At 39.9% G+C, this 15,948-nt stretch overlaps 3 protein-coding genes across 3 annotated transcripts; 2 read left to right on the top strand and 1 right to left on the bottom strand.

Moving 5' to 3' along the window:
* The first annotated feature begins 15 nt into the window (after positions 1-15).
* Positions 16-4,620, top strand: LOC149102099 (arylsulfatase B-like). Its single transcript, XM_089275528.1, has 7 exons — positions 16-476; positions 1,334-1,420; positions 1,606-1,817; positions 2,614-2,825; positions 3,084-3,304; positions 3,843-4,114; positions 4,299-4,620. The coding sequence occupies exons 1-7, from the start codon at positions 194-196 to the stop codon at positions 4,524-4,526; spliced, it is 1,515 nt and encodes a 504-aa protein (XP_089131654.1). The 5' UTR covers positions 16-193; the 3' UTR covers positions 4,527-4,620.
* A 573-nt stretch (positions 4,621-5,193) lies between these two features.
* LOC110050710 (arylsulfatase B-like) lies at positions 5,194-12,275 on the top strand. The gene is made up of 7 exons (XM_089275529.1): positions 5,194-5,501; positions 8,236-8,322; positions 8,876-9,087; positions 9,628-9,839; positions 10,090-10,310; positions 11,451-11,722; positions 11,938-12,275. Exons 1-7 carry the CDS (start codon positions 5,216-5,218, stop codon positions 12,157-12,159), a joined length of 1,512 nt encoding a protein of 503 aa, XP_089131655.1. The 5' UTR covers positions 5,194-5,215; the 3' UTR covers positions 12,160-12,275.
* Positions 12,276-12,288: 13 nt separating this feature from the next.
* Positions 12,289-13,446, bottom strand: LOC149102098 (uncharacterized). The gene has a single exon (XM_089275530.1). The coding sequence runs from the start codon at positions 13,343-13,345 to the stop codon at positions 12,314-12,316; it is 1,032 nt and encodes a 343-aa protein (XP_089131656.1). The 5' UTR covers positions 13,346-13,446; the 3' UTR covers positions 12,289-12,313.
* Positions 13,447-15,948: the final 2,502 nt, after the last annotated feature.

Raw genomic sequence — 15,948 nt, 5'->3', positions numbered from 1 at the left:
TGAAGTGAGCTCCCGTATTAAATAATTAATTGTTAAAAGGGCCAACCCAAAAATTCACTGAGGCAAGTAATAGTTGAAAAGAGAAAATTGCGGAGGATTTCTGTACGTGACCGGAAAAGAATGTCTGCATACTATCGAGTCGAGCCGGGTCACACGGTCATGTGATTTGTTTCCGGCATATCCTTACGGTGTAATGGCGTTTTTGGCAAGTCAAGCAGCGGTTCTCCTTCTTTTCATCTTGTTCCTCAACTCTGTACTGTTACATGGTTCGAAAAATTCTAAACCTCCTCACATTCTGTTCATCCTCGCGGATGATCTTGGCTGGAGCGATGTCGGCTTCCATGGCTCGGTCATAAAAACTCCAAACATCGACAAGCTGGCCAGTGAAGGAGTGATCCTCGATAATTATTATGTGCTACCACTGTGTACACCAACAAGATCAGCTCTGATGACTGGAAGGTACCCCATACACACAGGTATAAAAAGAATGCCGCAAAAATTGGAAAATCTAACATTCTACTGTAAGATATCACACAACGCTTCTCTTTTAACCCACCTTGGAGAATTTTGTAACAAAATGAACAGCCACAAGAAAGTTTAAGATTGTTATTAACCGACCCGTGGACGTTTTTCATGTTTAGAACTAGTTTCTCTCCCGTTGTTGAACTTTGGGCGAATCAAAACACTTGCTAGCTAGTATTGCCAGGTTTAAAAGTTAACTCAGACGGAGAAAGATTCTTATTATTGTTATATTTCATGGACTTTACTAGTAACATTGGTCAAAGTCAAAAATTAAACAGAAATAATAAAAATTTCACAATAACTTTTCAACGCTAAAAAACGACGTTTCGATGTCATCTCGACATTGCTGTCAAGTTAGAAATATAATAACGATAAGTTTTGTTTGTATATATGTACAGGCAAGGTGTCAATAATTATAATAGCTCGGAATAAAGTTAGGCGTCACAGGTGAGAGATGTCAAACAGGACATTTACACGAATGGAGCCTGATGGCGTGTTCATTCCGGTTTTCTTTTACGAATAAACAGCATCGTGGCTTGGGAGGAGGAGGAGGAGGAGGAGGAGGGTTGGGGGGGGGGGGGGCTCTTAGTAAAACAAAGAAATGAATTTAAGGTCAGATTTTGCGCTCTTAGCCAAAAATTCTGGAAGTCACGTTACGTTATTCTGATTGACTTCGAGGTTAGACACGCATTCTAGTCTGATTGATTACAGCTTGTTGCCTAGAAACAAATTATAGCATGTTCACTGGAAAGCATATTCACCGGCCATCACTCTTATTTTGGTGAGCGTTTATTTCATTTTATTTTTTTAGGTATGCAGCATGATGTAATACACCCTCCAGACCCCTTTGGGTTGCCGTTAGAGTACAGTCTTCTACCTCAAGAACTGAAAAAAGTTGGTGAGTGTGAGAGCCGTATCAGCAGACATCTGCCTAGTTATTGATCACTCAAGTAAAGTAAACGACGGCTTCATGCAAAAATTTTTTTTTTCTGAACTTGTCTTTAAGTGCCACAAAACTCCCTATATTCCAAAAGAACATTTGGACTGAAACAGATTTACTTAGGAATGCTTCTCTTGTTGTAGGTTATGCCACACACTTGGTAGGCAAGTGGCATCTTGGTTTCTACAAGTGGCCTTACGTTCCTACAAAAAGAGGCTTTGACTCCTCGTTTGGATTCTGGGATGGTTCAGAGAGCCACTACTCTCACTCGGTTGAAGGATTTTTAGATTTCCGTGATGGAACAGAGCCTGCGAGGAACTATGGAGGCACATACGCCATGTATGCGTACATGGAGGTAAACCTCTCTAGCATACCGTACATTCCCTCTTGCGAACTGAGCCTGGCCCTGTTTAGGTCCTGTTTATTGCAACAGTATTCCCGTTATAAGACTCCCTGGATATATGACCCCTCCCTCCGATCCCCGACTACATGATCTAAACTGAATGAGTATTATAATATTGCGTTATGTGATTCGGTGAACGTGCCTTTGACAGCGTTAATCTTTTGAATTATCTTAGTCTTCTGGTAAACAACAGCAGTAATCTTTATTCTCCTTCATTTTAAAATTACAGGTTAATTGGCCAGCGGATAGCAAGCGCTAATCTAGGCGGGCCATTAATCGTTTATGCATATAACTAACTTAATTTTTTGTTTCGAAAAACAAGTGACATATACACAAAGTCTATCAAAACGTGTGAGGGAAGCGTAGTTCCCTAGTGTTTAGCACGCTGAAAACCGGATCGTGTGGTGCAGGCTCGAGCTCTAGCTGAGTTCAACGTTTTGTGTTCTTGGGCAACACTATGTACCTTTCTCCGTTCAGATATATAAATGGGTGACGGAGAATCAAATACTGGGAGCATCCCTGTGATGATGTTACATCGCATCCAGGGGGAGCAGAAATACTCCTAGTCACTTCATTCTACGAAAACCGAAGATAATCGGCAGCCTGACGGGCCATTAAGCTCGAACGCAGAGAAAACCATTCGTTTATAAGATGAATGTCTACCTCAGAACCCGTTGAAAAAATATTTTGTAAGTAAGTGGTTAACAAAATTCCTTGCGCTTTTAACGAAAATCTGGTATATTTTCAGAGGTTGGAAAAGATAGTTAAGTCACATGATCCACAGCAGCCCTTATTCATGTACATGGCCTTTCAAAACGTTCATTCTCCAGTCCAAGCGCCTCAGCAATATGTCGATAAATACAGTTTCATCAAAGACGATCTTAGAAGACGTTACGCTGGTATGGTAGACATCTTGGATGAGGCAGTGGGAAACATTACCGAGGTTTTCACCTCAGCAGGGTATGCAGCGAAAAACATTTGATTGCATAACACGTTTCTAAATGACCATTATGACGCTGACCCTACGATGGATAATTTGGTGGAAATAAGAATGCTGTATGCATTCAAATAAACATCGCAAGCCTCCAAACATATATATTAAGTGCAAACAGAAAAAGCTCTACTGCCGTGAAAACAAACTTTAACACACACCGCACATACACATTTTAGAGATCCTGGTTTGGCTAGAAATCTTACTAAAGCTGTTTCTATTTGCAGATTATGGAATGACACGCTTGTTATTTTTAGTACTGACAACGGAGGTTTACCTAGTTCAGGAGGGTTCAACTGGCCACTTCGTGGAACAAAACACACTATTTGGGAGGGAGGGGCTAGAGGGACCGGATTTGTCTATGGTAATTTACTGGAACGGAGAGGTGTGAGGAACGCAGAGTTGTTGCACGTGACGGACTGGTACCCAACCCTAATCAACCTGGCAGGTACGCGGTACGCAAGGAATTTTGCGTGCAGCTTGCGAAATTATATTACAGCGAAGACTGTTTTGTGAAGAGAAGAACATAAAATATCATTTTGATTTCTAGTTTATTCGAAGAAACCTGTCCCCATCCCCAAAAATGGACGGTGTTTGCAAACCTTTGAAAGAAGCCTTTAAATTTTTTTTATAAAATGGAGTAGTTATGATGTATTAAGAATTATCTTAGTAGCGTTTGCATTGCTCTTGGTATTCGGCAAAAAGTTCTGCCATTGTGAGGAGCTTAGTTCAAGCCTTGGTTTGTTTAAAACTGGGTTGCGAACTCGTCTTGAAAAACTTGTTTTAATGCATAGATGTAAACCCTGGTAAATCTTTGTACTTGTGTTGTCTTTATATAAATAATATTGACTGATTTGACATACTGAAGACTTCCAAAGACGACAGGGCCGTGGTTTTGGACTGATAATGTCCAATAACCACTCTCTTGTAACTCAGAGAAATATTTTTTATGTAGCATTTCAAGTTCGATTATTTTTCGCTGTTAGGAGGAAGCTTCGATCCTAAACATCCCAAACCTGCTGACGGTTTTGATGTGTGGGAGACAATCTCGTCTGGTAAACCCTCGCCAAGGAATGAAGTTCTCATAAACATCGATACCACCCAAGGGTCTGCATTGCGTGTGGGGCAGATGAAGATACTGTTAAACGTTCCCAATGTCACGTGGTTTAAGCCACCCGAACTGGAAGAGAGGCTCAATGATCGAGAGACTGGGTTACAGTTAATTGAAGATGATCTCAATAGAGAACTTTTGTTGTTGGTACGTTTATTTTTTGTTTTTAAACTAATAGAGTTTGGTAGCTTCAAAATGTTTAGAGTAACGGGAAGTAAGGGTGGAGTGATATTCTATCGGTAATGCTTGCTCTACTAGATGAAATGAATAACCATAAATAGCTATAATAGCTTAATAGACCCTTAATAGTTTTTTTCCTGAATTGATGTAGGATCATGTCGCCAAACAAGACAGAATTGAAGTCGCTCTTTACAATTTAACCGCTGACCCTAATGAGCGCAACGACTTGAGCAGCAAGTACCCGGATGTAGTTCAGAAACTAAAAGAAAGAATGGCGTATTATGTGGAGAGCGCAGTCACACCACTCAACAAGCCACCTGATCCAGAGGCGAGAAAGGCTGCTGAAAAAAACGATTGTTGGGGTCCTTGGCAAGACTGAAAAGTCATGAATTTACAGAACCACTCTTGTTTAAGCCGCAATAATATTTGTCAAGTAACAATGGGGTTTAAATAAAAAGAAAAGTGGAATTAAATTTTACAATTTCCTCTCGTGTTTTTATGACCCTTTTGTGCTACACCATTTTAAAACACCGCCGTTGGTTGTTTGGATTCCTTTGCCGTTTCAATTGTTGATTTCCGCACAATGAACTACCTCGACACCGATGGAGAAGTTTGATTACAATAGGCCCCCTCTACAATTCTCTTGGCTATCAACCGCGATATAAACAAAGATCAATATCTCGTGATCTGAAAAGTAAGGTCATGCCGTATATGTCTTTCATCTCCCTTGTCACCTAGCCTTGCCTTTGTGATTTACAACAGCTTCAGTCTGTACAGTGCCGTCAGGAACACAATTTTAACTCAGGAACATTTTTGGATATCTGAAAATGTAAAATGTGTAATATTTCACCCGTATACCGGAGCAGAATTCACTTGCCTTTCCCCCAGTCCTTCCCTGCCCTCTCACTTCTTCAGCCTCGTTTTCCCGTTCTTCAAAGTACAAGACGACATAGCTATTTTTATATTTGATGTTATGTTTGTAGTGTGATACGATTATACCTTTGACCCGACCTGCAATAAAGTGGTAAAAACAATTTATTATATATATAGGGCTGAGAGTAGTACAAAATGATAGCGGATTTCTTATGTCATGTAGCTACTCTTCTCCTGTTTATCTTGTTCCCCAACTCTGTACTGTCACATGGTTCGAAGAATTCTAAACCTCCTCACATTCTGTTCATCCTCGCGGATGATCTTGGCTGGAGCGATGTCGGCTTCCATGGCTCGGTCATAAAAACTCCAAACATCGACAAGCTGGCCAGTGAAGGAGTGATCTTGGATAATTACTATGTGCTACCACTGTGTACACCAACAAGATCAGCTCTGATGACTGGAAGGTACCCCATACACACAGGTATTATTCTAATCGAATACTCCAAAAAGGAGTGATTTATGGGTTTTAGGGGTTTAATTAACCAGAATTTCTCAAATTTCTCCTACCGGTGATCCGTCGCAATCGTAATTCTTATGCTGAACCAGGATCCGCCATGCAGTTCAGGCCTTTTTCGCCTGAATTACTTGCCTAATTTAAATTGTTTTTCTGAATCACAGTTTTCGTAATTTTGTCTAAAATTGGTACTGCAAGAATTGGTCCGAAAATACTTAGTCGGTATAAAAATTTGTCCCAAAATTTGTAAATATATATGGGTTATTGACCTAGACTACGAGTAGTCCCTCTTTCGCTTAGTCTGTCGTGCGTTACGCGAAAGAAAACTGCGAGAAAAAAATGGCCGCTCGAAATCCTGGGGGGTGAGGAGCGCGCAGGATTTCTCGCGGCCATTTTTTTCCTCGCAGTTTTCTTTCGCGTCACGCACGACAGACTAAGCGAAAGAGGGACTACTCGTAGTCTATTATTGACCAAGCTGGTTCGGTCAAAATGGCTGGATATTGGCCAAGCTATTTTTTTTTGCGTCAAGTTTATGGACCGAGCCGGAGTCGAGGTATATAAACTCGTAGTAAAAAGAACGGTGCCAATATCCAGCTATCTTGACCGAACCCCCTTAACAAGCTTGGTCAATAAAAGATTTCTTATACGGCTTTCGGGAAAATTTTTCATCCGGGATACAGCGGGTAATCCCGAACGGGCAAGATTGCGCCATCTAGTGCCCGTTGGGGTAGCCAATAACAGTGCTAGCCATAAAATAATTGAAATTATTAGAGTAAAAGAGGGCTGTGTTTCGCACCACGCATCAGGGTACTACTCGAATTGAAGACACACCAGGAAAATAAAGTCCACGGGATCTACCAGTTGTTTTGAACTAGTTTAATCAGCACAAGCTAGCTAGTCAACTGAAAGCAAAGGCATACATGTGGGTTGACTATAGCAATTCTGAAAAATCGGATCTAACTAAAAATCGAAACAGCAAAAAATATAACAGTGGAGCCAATATGGCGGTCGGCTGACTTTCTCAACGCTCGACGTCCCTCGTACTGGTTTTGCTGCTGGCTATCTCTCTACACATTTCACCTGTACCTGAACATTTAGAAAATCAGGGGAATGTATTTGTGGCCCTTAAACTAAATTCTATCAGCTATCCTGGACGCAATTCTGGTCTACAAAGACAGTCGAGGGTCGTTTCTACGGAGCCATCTTTGAAGTTTCAAAGCTACATTTATTTGGCTAATGTCGGTCTCTCAGCTTCGCTTGTGGTGCTTTTGTCGGGTGACGTGAGTTCAAATCCTGGCCCCGTTAAAGATCCGTGTGCTGTCTGCTCGAAAGGATGTCGCTCAAATCAAAAAACAGTTCAATGCGATGAGTGTAACAAATGGTACCACGCGAAATGTATGAATATGGGCTTTGACGAGTATCACTCACTTGTGATAAATGAGTCTTCTACCTGGATGTGTTTCACTTGTTTATTTCCTGGCGTAAATTCCTTAAATGATTCAAGCAATAGCAATTTGACCCTACAACATCCTGAAGATTTCAATGATCAGTCTGAAATCCGTTTTTTGCGAGGTTTCAGGATTGCCCATTTAAACGTTAACCGCCTGCTGAATAAACTCGACTATGTCAAAGAATTTGTGAACAAGCATTCTATTGACATTATGACTCTGTCAGAAACATGGCTAACTCCAGATATTATGGATGACGAAGTCACTTTGCAAGGCTTCTCGCTGGCACGAAAGGATAGGGTCAGCTTGGTTAAAAGTTGTGGTGGAGGAGTCATGATTTTCGTTGGAGACGGCATACCTTATGTGGTTAAGTCTGATCTCACATCCAACTGTTTTGAATGCTTGTGGGTGGATGTTAAGCGACCTAAATGTAGGCGATTGACTATATGCTGCAGCTATACACCTGGAGATTAAAATATCGATGATTTTATTTCATATCTGGATGATGCTCTTAACATGATTGATACTGACCACTGTGATTTTGTTTTAATGGGAGATTTTAATGTTGACTGCTCTTCAAAGAAGAATCATTTACGCCATAAATTAAAAGAATTTGCATCTAATCACAGCCTTACACAGATTGTTAACAAGCCTACCCGTGTTACTGAGAATTCTAGCACCACGATAGACTTAATTTTTGTCAACAACTCTCATAGGATCGTGCAGTCAGATGTTCTTGATGCAAGCATAAGTGACCACAGCGTCGTTTTTTGTACCGTCAAAGGGGGTGTCAAAAAACTACCGCCCAAGGTGTTTGAGTATCGCTGTTTCAAAAACTATGATAAAGATGCATTTCTGAAAGACTTAAATTACATTCCATGGTCTATTATTGAGAGCACAAATGACGTTAATGATGCCTTACACCTTTGTCGATATTATCACAATTCTGTAAGGCGTAATCCCGTTTAAGACGCGCTATTTTCCTACTTTTGTACAAAGAGCACAAACACACTGTTTTCGATAAAAGGATTATTTTCCACTGATCTCTTGATATCCTACTCGCACCAATCCACGAACGAGAGCCATAATCCGATTGGCTACTAAATCAAAAATGGCGGGAATCTCGCGTGTTCGGTTTTATTACTAAGAAAAACAAACATAATGTCTAAAAATAAACAAAACTCTAAACGAAGTGCAAAACAGGCTGAACACAGATGTAATACGTTGAACGCTTTTTTGTTTGCGTTTTAAAGGTTTGCAGCATGGTGTTATACACGTGGACCAGCCTGTTGGATTGCCGTTAGAATATAGTATTTTGCCTCAAGAACTGAAAAAAGTTGGTAAGTCTCCTGCATGTTTAATTTAATAAGACGATGTGACAGTGCTTACCTGATCTTCGTTTAGAAATGTAGTTTGCTGAAAGTAAAGTTTTTCATGAGGTTTATATTTTGACTGGCAGATTTACTTCTAAATCACTAGTGTTTAGTTATGGAAAAAAACCTCTTTTGTCCTTGCTAACCAGTTCTACTAAAAGTGTTTAACCAGTATTAGTAAAACACAGTGGGTTCCCTCAGCGTTCATTTAGCAAACCCAAGTTTCATCCTTTACATTTGCAAGATAATCTCTTGACGTATTAAAGTGAATATATGAAAGACCATATATTTGAGCTGCTTAAGTTCTTTGTACAACTGCGATGATCAATCATATCTTCATATAATCTCTTGACATTCGTTAGAAAAAGAATTTCCAAAATATTTGGTCTATGACTTCATTATACTTACTTTCTGGCGGTATGACATCGTTTTCTCTGCCATTCTTTAGGGGATGGCATTACGCACCCACAGCATAATTCTTAAATCAATGGGAATTTTAACAACGCGTCTCTTGTTGTAGGTTATGCCACTCACTTGGTAGGCAAGTGGCATCTTGGTTCATACAAGTGGCCTTATGTTCCAACAAAAAGAGGGTTTGACTCGTTTTTTGGATTCTGGAGTGGAGCAGAGGATCATTATAATCACTCAGTTGAAGGATTTTTAGACTTCCGTGACGGAGAAGAGCCTGCAAGACACTGGAATGGTACTTACGCCATGTATGCATACACGAAGGTAACTTGTTTTTACTGCAATTCCCTTTACGAACGTTGCAACTGTAAGTATTGAATGCAAGCATTAAGTCTTATAACTGCAGGTAGCTACAATCTTATTGCAGACCAGATTTAACTACATATCCGTCTGCCGGAGGTGTCCGCCTTGCAGCAAAATAAGTAAGCACTTTGAGGTACGAGTAGAAGGCATGATTGGGGACTCCGATTGTAACACCTGAATTTTCTTTAAAGAGGCGTTCCTTTTCGGACAAATTTTCACCTAAAAGAATTCGCTGGTAAAAAGGCCAAGACTGTAAAGTTTTCCTGTAGTGATTTGCGTGTTGCAGTAAGTAAGACTTTGAAGCTGAAGATAAGTGAAACCCAATTAGTACAACAATGCTAAGTAAATTGGACATTTTTTTAGTTTTTTTTAAGATAATTAAGACGATCCTTCTATACACTGTTGCAGTAGACCTACCCATCCCCCACACCCACCGTCTCCATTTCCCATAGACTAATAACAAGATGTATTAGAAACGACTTTTGTGTTTAATATTTTCAGAGGATGGAGGAAATTGTAAAGTCACATGATCCAGAGCAGCCCCTGTTCATGTACATGGCCTTTCAAAACGTTCATTCTCCAGTCCAAGCGCCTCAGCAGTATGTTGATAAATATAGATTTATCAAAGACGATCTTAGGAGACATTACGCTGGTATGGTAGACATCTTGGATGAGGCAGTGGGAAACATTACCGAGGTTTTCACCTCAGCAGGGTATGCTTCGAGGAAAATTTGAATGTATAACGAGTTTTTGAATAACTATTATGGGGCCGATTCTTCGATGGCGAATTTGATGGAAATAAGAACGCTATGCAAGCTGTTGGACATCGCAAACCTCCGAACATGTATGTTTAGTACAAAAAACAGGCTCTACTGCCGTGAAAGCAAACTTAAAACCCTCGGCACGTATTTTAGAGATCCTGATTTTTTCTAGAAATCTCACTAAAGCTGTGTCTGTTCGCAGGTTGTGGAATGACACACTTGTTATCTTTAGTACGGACAACGGGGGTTTACCTACTAATGGAGGGTTTAACTGGCCACTTCGTGGAACAAAACACACTATTTGGGAGGGAGGGGCTAAAGGGGTCGGATTTGTCTATGGTAACTTACTGAAACGAAGAGGTGTGAGGAGCGCGGAGGTGTTGCACGTGACAGATTGGTACCCAACTCTCATCAACCTGGCAGGTACGCGGTACGCAAGGAATTTTGCGCGTAGCTCGCGAAATTGTCTTACAGCGGACATTGTTTTATGAAAAGATGAACATAAAACATCATTTTTATATCAGTCCCCATCCCCAAAATGGACACTGTTTAGAAGCCTTTGAAAAATCACTTGATGTATTTTTATTTTTAAATGGAGTGCCTTTTATCTATTAAGAATTAACATATTATCTTTGTAGCGTTTGCAGTGCGCTTGATATTCGGTAGAAATTCCCGCCATTGCGTGGAGCGGCTAGGCCAACTGTGATTGGACGATTTGAAATTAAAGTTGAGTTTTGAAGGTTTAGTTCAAGCCATGCTTTGTTTAAAACTGGGTTGCGACTGCGTCATGGAAAACTTGTTTTTAATGCGATGTACATACAGTGAAAGCCCTCGCTGTGAGCGGACACCCTTGGGACGCGAAAAAACTGTCCGTAACTTACGAGAACAGTTCTCGTAAAATGGCCGTCTGCGGGAGCTTGCCCATTGGGAATGCAGAATATCGCCAAATTGTTGTTATTTGTTTTGTTTTATTGCCTTGTACAATGCCGCGGTAATAGCAATCACTGCATGTATGCAGTACTGCATACCGCAGCGCTAGGACTGGCCCTCAGTGATTGAAGAACAAATCATAATTGCAGTCAGCATTAACATTAGCATTAACAGTCTCACTGCAACAAAACGCAGCGATACAGTTAACAAATGTTGATAAGTATCTTTCAAAGTCAGGTCCAATTCCTTTAAGGTGTCCGTTTACGGGAGCTTACAAACAAAGTAAAAGTCTAGCTCGTAAGCCCTCAAAGTGTCTTCGGCCGCTTATGAGAATGTCCACTTAGGGGAATAAGTATAAATACAGAGTTTGCACGAAAGTTCAAACAGGGTTTTGTGAACGCGGCCGTTAATAGAGCTGTCTGCTTACGAGAGTGTCCGATAAGAGAGCTTCCATTGTAGTTTCCAACTTAATTTGTGTCTTGATATATATAACATTGACTGATTTAACATACTGAAGACTTCAAAAGACGACAGGCCGTGTTTTTGGACTGATAATGTTCTATAACCACTCTTTTGTAACTCAGAGAAATTTGTTTGTGTAGCATTCCAAGTTTGTTTATTTTTCGCTGTTAGGAGGAAGCTTCGATCCTAAACATCCCAAACCTGTTGACGGTTTTGATGTGTGGGAGACAATCTCGTCTGGTAAACCCTCGCCAAGAAATGAAGTTCTCATAAACATCGATACCACTCAAGGGTCCGCATTGCGTGTGGGGCAGATGAAGATACTGTTAAACGTTCCCAATGTCACGTGGTTTAAGCCACCCGAACTGGAAGAGAGGCTCAATGATCGAGAGACTGGGTTACAGTTAATTGAGGACGATCACAATAGAGAAATTTTGTTGTTGGTACGTTTATTTTTGTTTTTAAACTAATAGAGTTTGGTAGTTGCAAAATTTAAAGTGCTGGACTGAAGTTGTTTCAGTAACGGAAAGTAAGGGAGGACTTAAAGATTGGAGTGATATTCTATCGGTACTGCTTGCTCTACCAGATGAAATGAATAATAATAAATACCTATAATAGCTTAATAGACCCTTAATAGTTTCTTCCTGAATTGATGTAGGATCATGTCGCCAAACAAGACAGGATTGAAGTCGCTCTTTACAATTTAACCGCTGACCCTGATGAGCGCAACGACTTGAGCAGCAAGTACCCGGATGTAGTTCAGAAACTAAAAGAAAGAATGTCGTATTATGTAAGGAGCGCAGTCAAACCACTCAACAAGCCACATGATCCAGAGGCGAGAGAGGCTGCTGAAAAAAACGATTGTTGGGGTCCCTGGTAAAGGACGGATCATCCGGCGGCGCGCGGCAAATGATACCACTCTTGTTTAGACCGCAATAATCTTTGTCATGTAACAACTCGGTTTATTAAGAAAATAAGTAAAATTGAAATTCTCAATTTCTTCCACGTGTGAAATGTGTGACAATTTAATTATTTCACAAAGCAGCTGTTTGTGATTCACTTGCTAATTCAATTGTTGATTTCCGTGCAGTGGCAAATCTTGACACTGATTGGGAATCTTGACTGCAAGTTCTTGGGCTGTCGACCACGATGAGAAAGACCAAAGCACTTAACAAAAGTTCCATTGTTCTCATGGCTGTCTGTATGGCGAACCAAGGCCAGCTTTTAGCGTAGTTCTTTGCGGTGAAAACTCCAAACTCTCCAATGCTTACATATAAAGACACGGAAAAGTTACAGACACCAAAAATTGACGCCACACTCATAAAAACAAACAGTCGCTTTAGTTTTTTCATATCCCGAATTGAATATTGATTATTTGAGCTACAAGATTGCAGAGTCGACCCGAGATTGCGCCACATCCTGACGCCTGCGACAAAATAGCCAACAAAAATGGCTAACCCCCAAGTGGCCAGAGTAGCGTGACATACAAAAATCATGACTTTAGCTTTTGGATAAAACCACACAACGAGATCAGACAAAATCAGATAAACAATGTTGGCAACAGTAATCGAAACTAAGAGAGGTAAGTTTCGAAGTTTCGGTGGTCCCAGCTTAGTTTTAGTGGTTTCCAAGAAGATTAAAAGCATTATGCTGAAAGCCGAGGTCATACACGCTGTGGCGATTCCCCAAGAAGTCAAAAGAACTAAGTTCTGAATCACTGATGTAGATTCGCCCGAAGCGTAAGGGTCCCAGAAGAGCGCGAGGCATCGCCCGAATCCCGCAGCCATCAAAGCGAAGTTCATTACTCGCAGATGGACCTTCTGTCTCGCGAAAAAAGTCTTCCGAAACCGATAGAGAGAAGAAAATGCGTACAACGTCATTAGAACAAACAGGCTCCCAAAGCCGTAGACATGGGCAAACCACATCCAGCCCCATTCTTCAATGGCTGAAGACCATTCTGGAGAAGGTTCAGGCCACGTATTTTTTACGTTGTTCATACCTGAATCATTCGCAACCGAAGCTGTATCTTCAGCCTTCGGGCTGCCAGTGAATTTCCAAGAACTCATTTTTCACGTCCTCTTTTTTCCCCTGTTATGCAATCTTCGGTTTTCGACGGCACGTAACAACAGAATTTCACACAGCACTGTTCTCTGTTCATGTAAAATCAACAAAATATATCGATGTTAATTTATTTTTAATCCGAGTCAGATTTCAGCTGCTCCTAACGTCATTTTTCCTTTTACAGTCTTTTTGGCTGCCTGCATAAATTACGTTCGATCGACAAAATGACCTCACATAATACATTGATTATATCACGTTCTCTCGACAAACTAACCAGTGTTTGGAATCCTTGCCACTTTCGGTTACTCAATCAATAAGCGAAACTCACATGAGATATCGCGTTCGTAAAATATATTCGAATTCGTTCTACAACCCTCAGTTCAGAATTCTAATCGACACTGTTGATTCTAAAATGCTACTCGGCAGAATGTCAAGTTTTTTTTATGTGACCAGCTCTGTGTCAACCGCTTCAATGATTCCTCTCTTTATTAGATCAAATGTTTATCAAATTTACTAGGTTACTTACAGCAACAATATCGGCGAAAATTCAAAATGGGGTTTTAAAACAAATACATAAAGATTCTTGAGATTAAATAATGCTAACTTCTAATGCGATGGTGTCACTCAGCTATTATCCCTTGCTTAAGATGTTTCCTTAGCTGCCGTCCACACTGAAGACAAAATCACTTAACTATAAAAATGATAAACAGAATAAGCAATTTCTCTTCTCCAGTTGCATAAAAGACAAACAAAGTGCAAGGTTTCGACAGAAAATAGCGATAACATTTTACTGTTGTTACCTAATGCTAAACTAAACAGGGAGCCCGGTATTGGCGAAAGTATCACTTTTAATAAAAAACATTGCCCACGAAAGTAGCCTGCGACTTAACACTTCATCGTCGAGTCATTTTATGTCCTCGTGACGTGAAAGTAAAATAGGAATGCGACCATCAATTAATTGAGGAGTGAACTGATGTATTAGTTGTTGGAAATTCTACTCGGTAGTAATAGCAACTGGTATATCAGAAAAGGGTATCTTGGATGTACATAAATATTACAGAGTGAAATCGATAATATTACAGGGTGAAATCGTGAAATTTTCAAATTCTATTTGAAAATAAAGAATAACATAACAAATAATTTGAAATTATATACAAAAATCATGTTTACCTCTACACATGACAATAACAAGTAAACACTGATTTGACATTTTAGTCACCAGAAAGCAGTGTTCCTTCGATAGCCGACATGTAAGGAATTCCTTTAACCTTACAGTAGAAAACAGAAAGACCGATTTTAGTTCAGAGTTATGTAGCCTCATGTCTTACCCGGTTCGAAAGTCTCTAAAGATATTTCGCCGAAATTTTTCTTCGCGACACGCGATAATGCGTGAATACTAATAAAAAAAACACGTTTACTTTTCCAGTGAATACAAATGTCCGATTGTTTAATTTTCACGTATTTTAAATAAATCGTGAAATTAAAAAAATAAGGCCCCAGCGAAAATAACAACCATCTATAAAAAAAATAGGCAATTTGCGTTCCAGCCAATTTCTACAATTTCGAATTCTACTGAGTGCAGGGTTACTTGACCTTGTGACACTTAAATGTGTTTCGTGCTTTCAACTCCTTCCAACTACTTCCTTTTAACTTGCTCATTTTCTAAAAGCCAGGAAACTGATGATTTTTGTTCAGTAGTGATCAATTCAAAACTTTCCTGACATTAAAACACGACAAGATTGACATTTATTTCACCTCTCGCAAAAATGTAAAATCAATTTTTGCCTCATTCCGGATGTAGACAGAAAAATCATGTGTAGTTGCGTTTGTTCAATCGCACATCAAAAATGCATATGAACTAGAAATCTTGTATTATTGACTTCGTAGTCCAATTGTTTCAAAATTTGATTCTGAAATATAAAAATTGCAAGCAATATTTTCCGTAAGCAAGATTTGATGTCTGATGACGAGTAATATTTAGTGCATATTACCGTACAATCGTAAAATTGACTGACTTCTAGTACGTGCATAGAATAAAATATTAAACGCGCATTTGTGGACAGTTTACGGAAAGAAATAAAAACTTTTTCCGCACACGCAAGCTGTCCACACAACTGCGCTATTTATTCTGCGCAGGTATTAAACTCATTCAGTAAAAGCCAGTCAACTTTACTCGCGCATTCACATAAAATAATTACGAGTCATTCGAAGCTTCTCCTTATTTTTCAACTCACTTACTTTAAAAGAATACATCTCTGTAATGGAACCTTTTTTTATTTCGGTGTTGTGAAGTACCCTGTTGTTGTCGATGTTGTCAAGGCAATGATCGTAATTGAGAGTTGCGTGTACACGGCATGAAGGACACGTGAAGTCCCTTTATCAAGAGTGAACCATTTTAATTTTGAGCGGAGGAGGGGTGGGGGTAATCTGGTATTGGCATGACTGTTTTTTAAGCCTTTCGCGCAATAGGATTTTTTTTCTTTCGGGACGTGAGTATGCCCTGGTCTTAATAGTAATAGCTTCGAAGATGCAAGTGTCACTTTAATTTGGTTAACACGATGGAGACGGCTGGGAAAAATTTCCAACTTCACTTTGAACTGCCTGCGTA

This window comes from Orbicella faveolata, unplaced genomic scaffold (genome assembly GCF_042242905.1).
Source record: "Orbicella faveolata isolate gen_17 unplaced genomic scaffold, um_ofav_v1 contig_36, whole genome shotgun sequence".
Taxonomy (NCBI): domain Eukaryota; kingdom Metazoa; phylum Cnidaria; class Anthozoa; order Scleractinia; family Merulinidae; genus Orbicella; species Orbicella faveolata.
Note: the sequence above shows the minus strand (reverse complement) of the source record. Positions and strands in the feature narration are given on the sequence as shown.

What these genes read in the sequence shown, in the direction of transcription:
- LOC149102099 (XM_089275528.1), top strand. Translation starts at nt 194, where the DNA reads ATGGCGTTTTTGGCAAGTCAAGCAGCGGTTCTCCTTCTTTTCATCTTG. An exon ending in TCAAGAACTGAAAAAAGTTG is followed by an intron (nt 1,421 to 1,605) that starts GTGAGTGTGAGA and finishes CTCTTGTTGTAG; the next exon opens with GTTATGCCACACACTTGGTA. An exon ending in AACCCTAATCAACCTGGCAG is followed by an intron (nt 3,305 to 3,842) that starts GTACGCGGTACG and finishes TTTCGCTGTTAG; the next exon opens with GAGGAAGCTTCGATCCTAAA.
- LOC110050710 (XM_089275529.1), top strand. Translation starts at nt 5,216, where the DNA reads ATGATAGCGGATTTCTTATGTCATGTAGCTACTCTTCTCCTGTTTATC. An exon ending in AACTCTCATCAACCTGGCAG is followed by an intron (nt 10,311 to 11,450) that starts GTACGCGGTACG and finishes TTTCGCTGTTAG; the next exon opens with GAGGAAGCTTCGATCCTAAA. An exon ending in ATAGAGAAATTTTGTTGTTG is followed by an intron (nt 11,723 to 11,937) that starts GTACGTTTATTT and finishes GAATTGATGTAG; the next exon opens with GATCATGTCGCCAAACAAGA.
- LOC149102098 (XM_089275530.1), bottom strand. Translation starts at nt 13,345, where the DNA reads ATGAGTTCTTGGAAATTCACTGGCAGCCCGAAGGCTGAAGATACAGCT.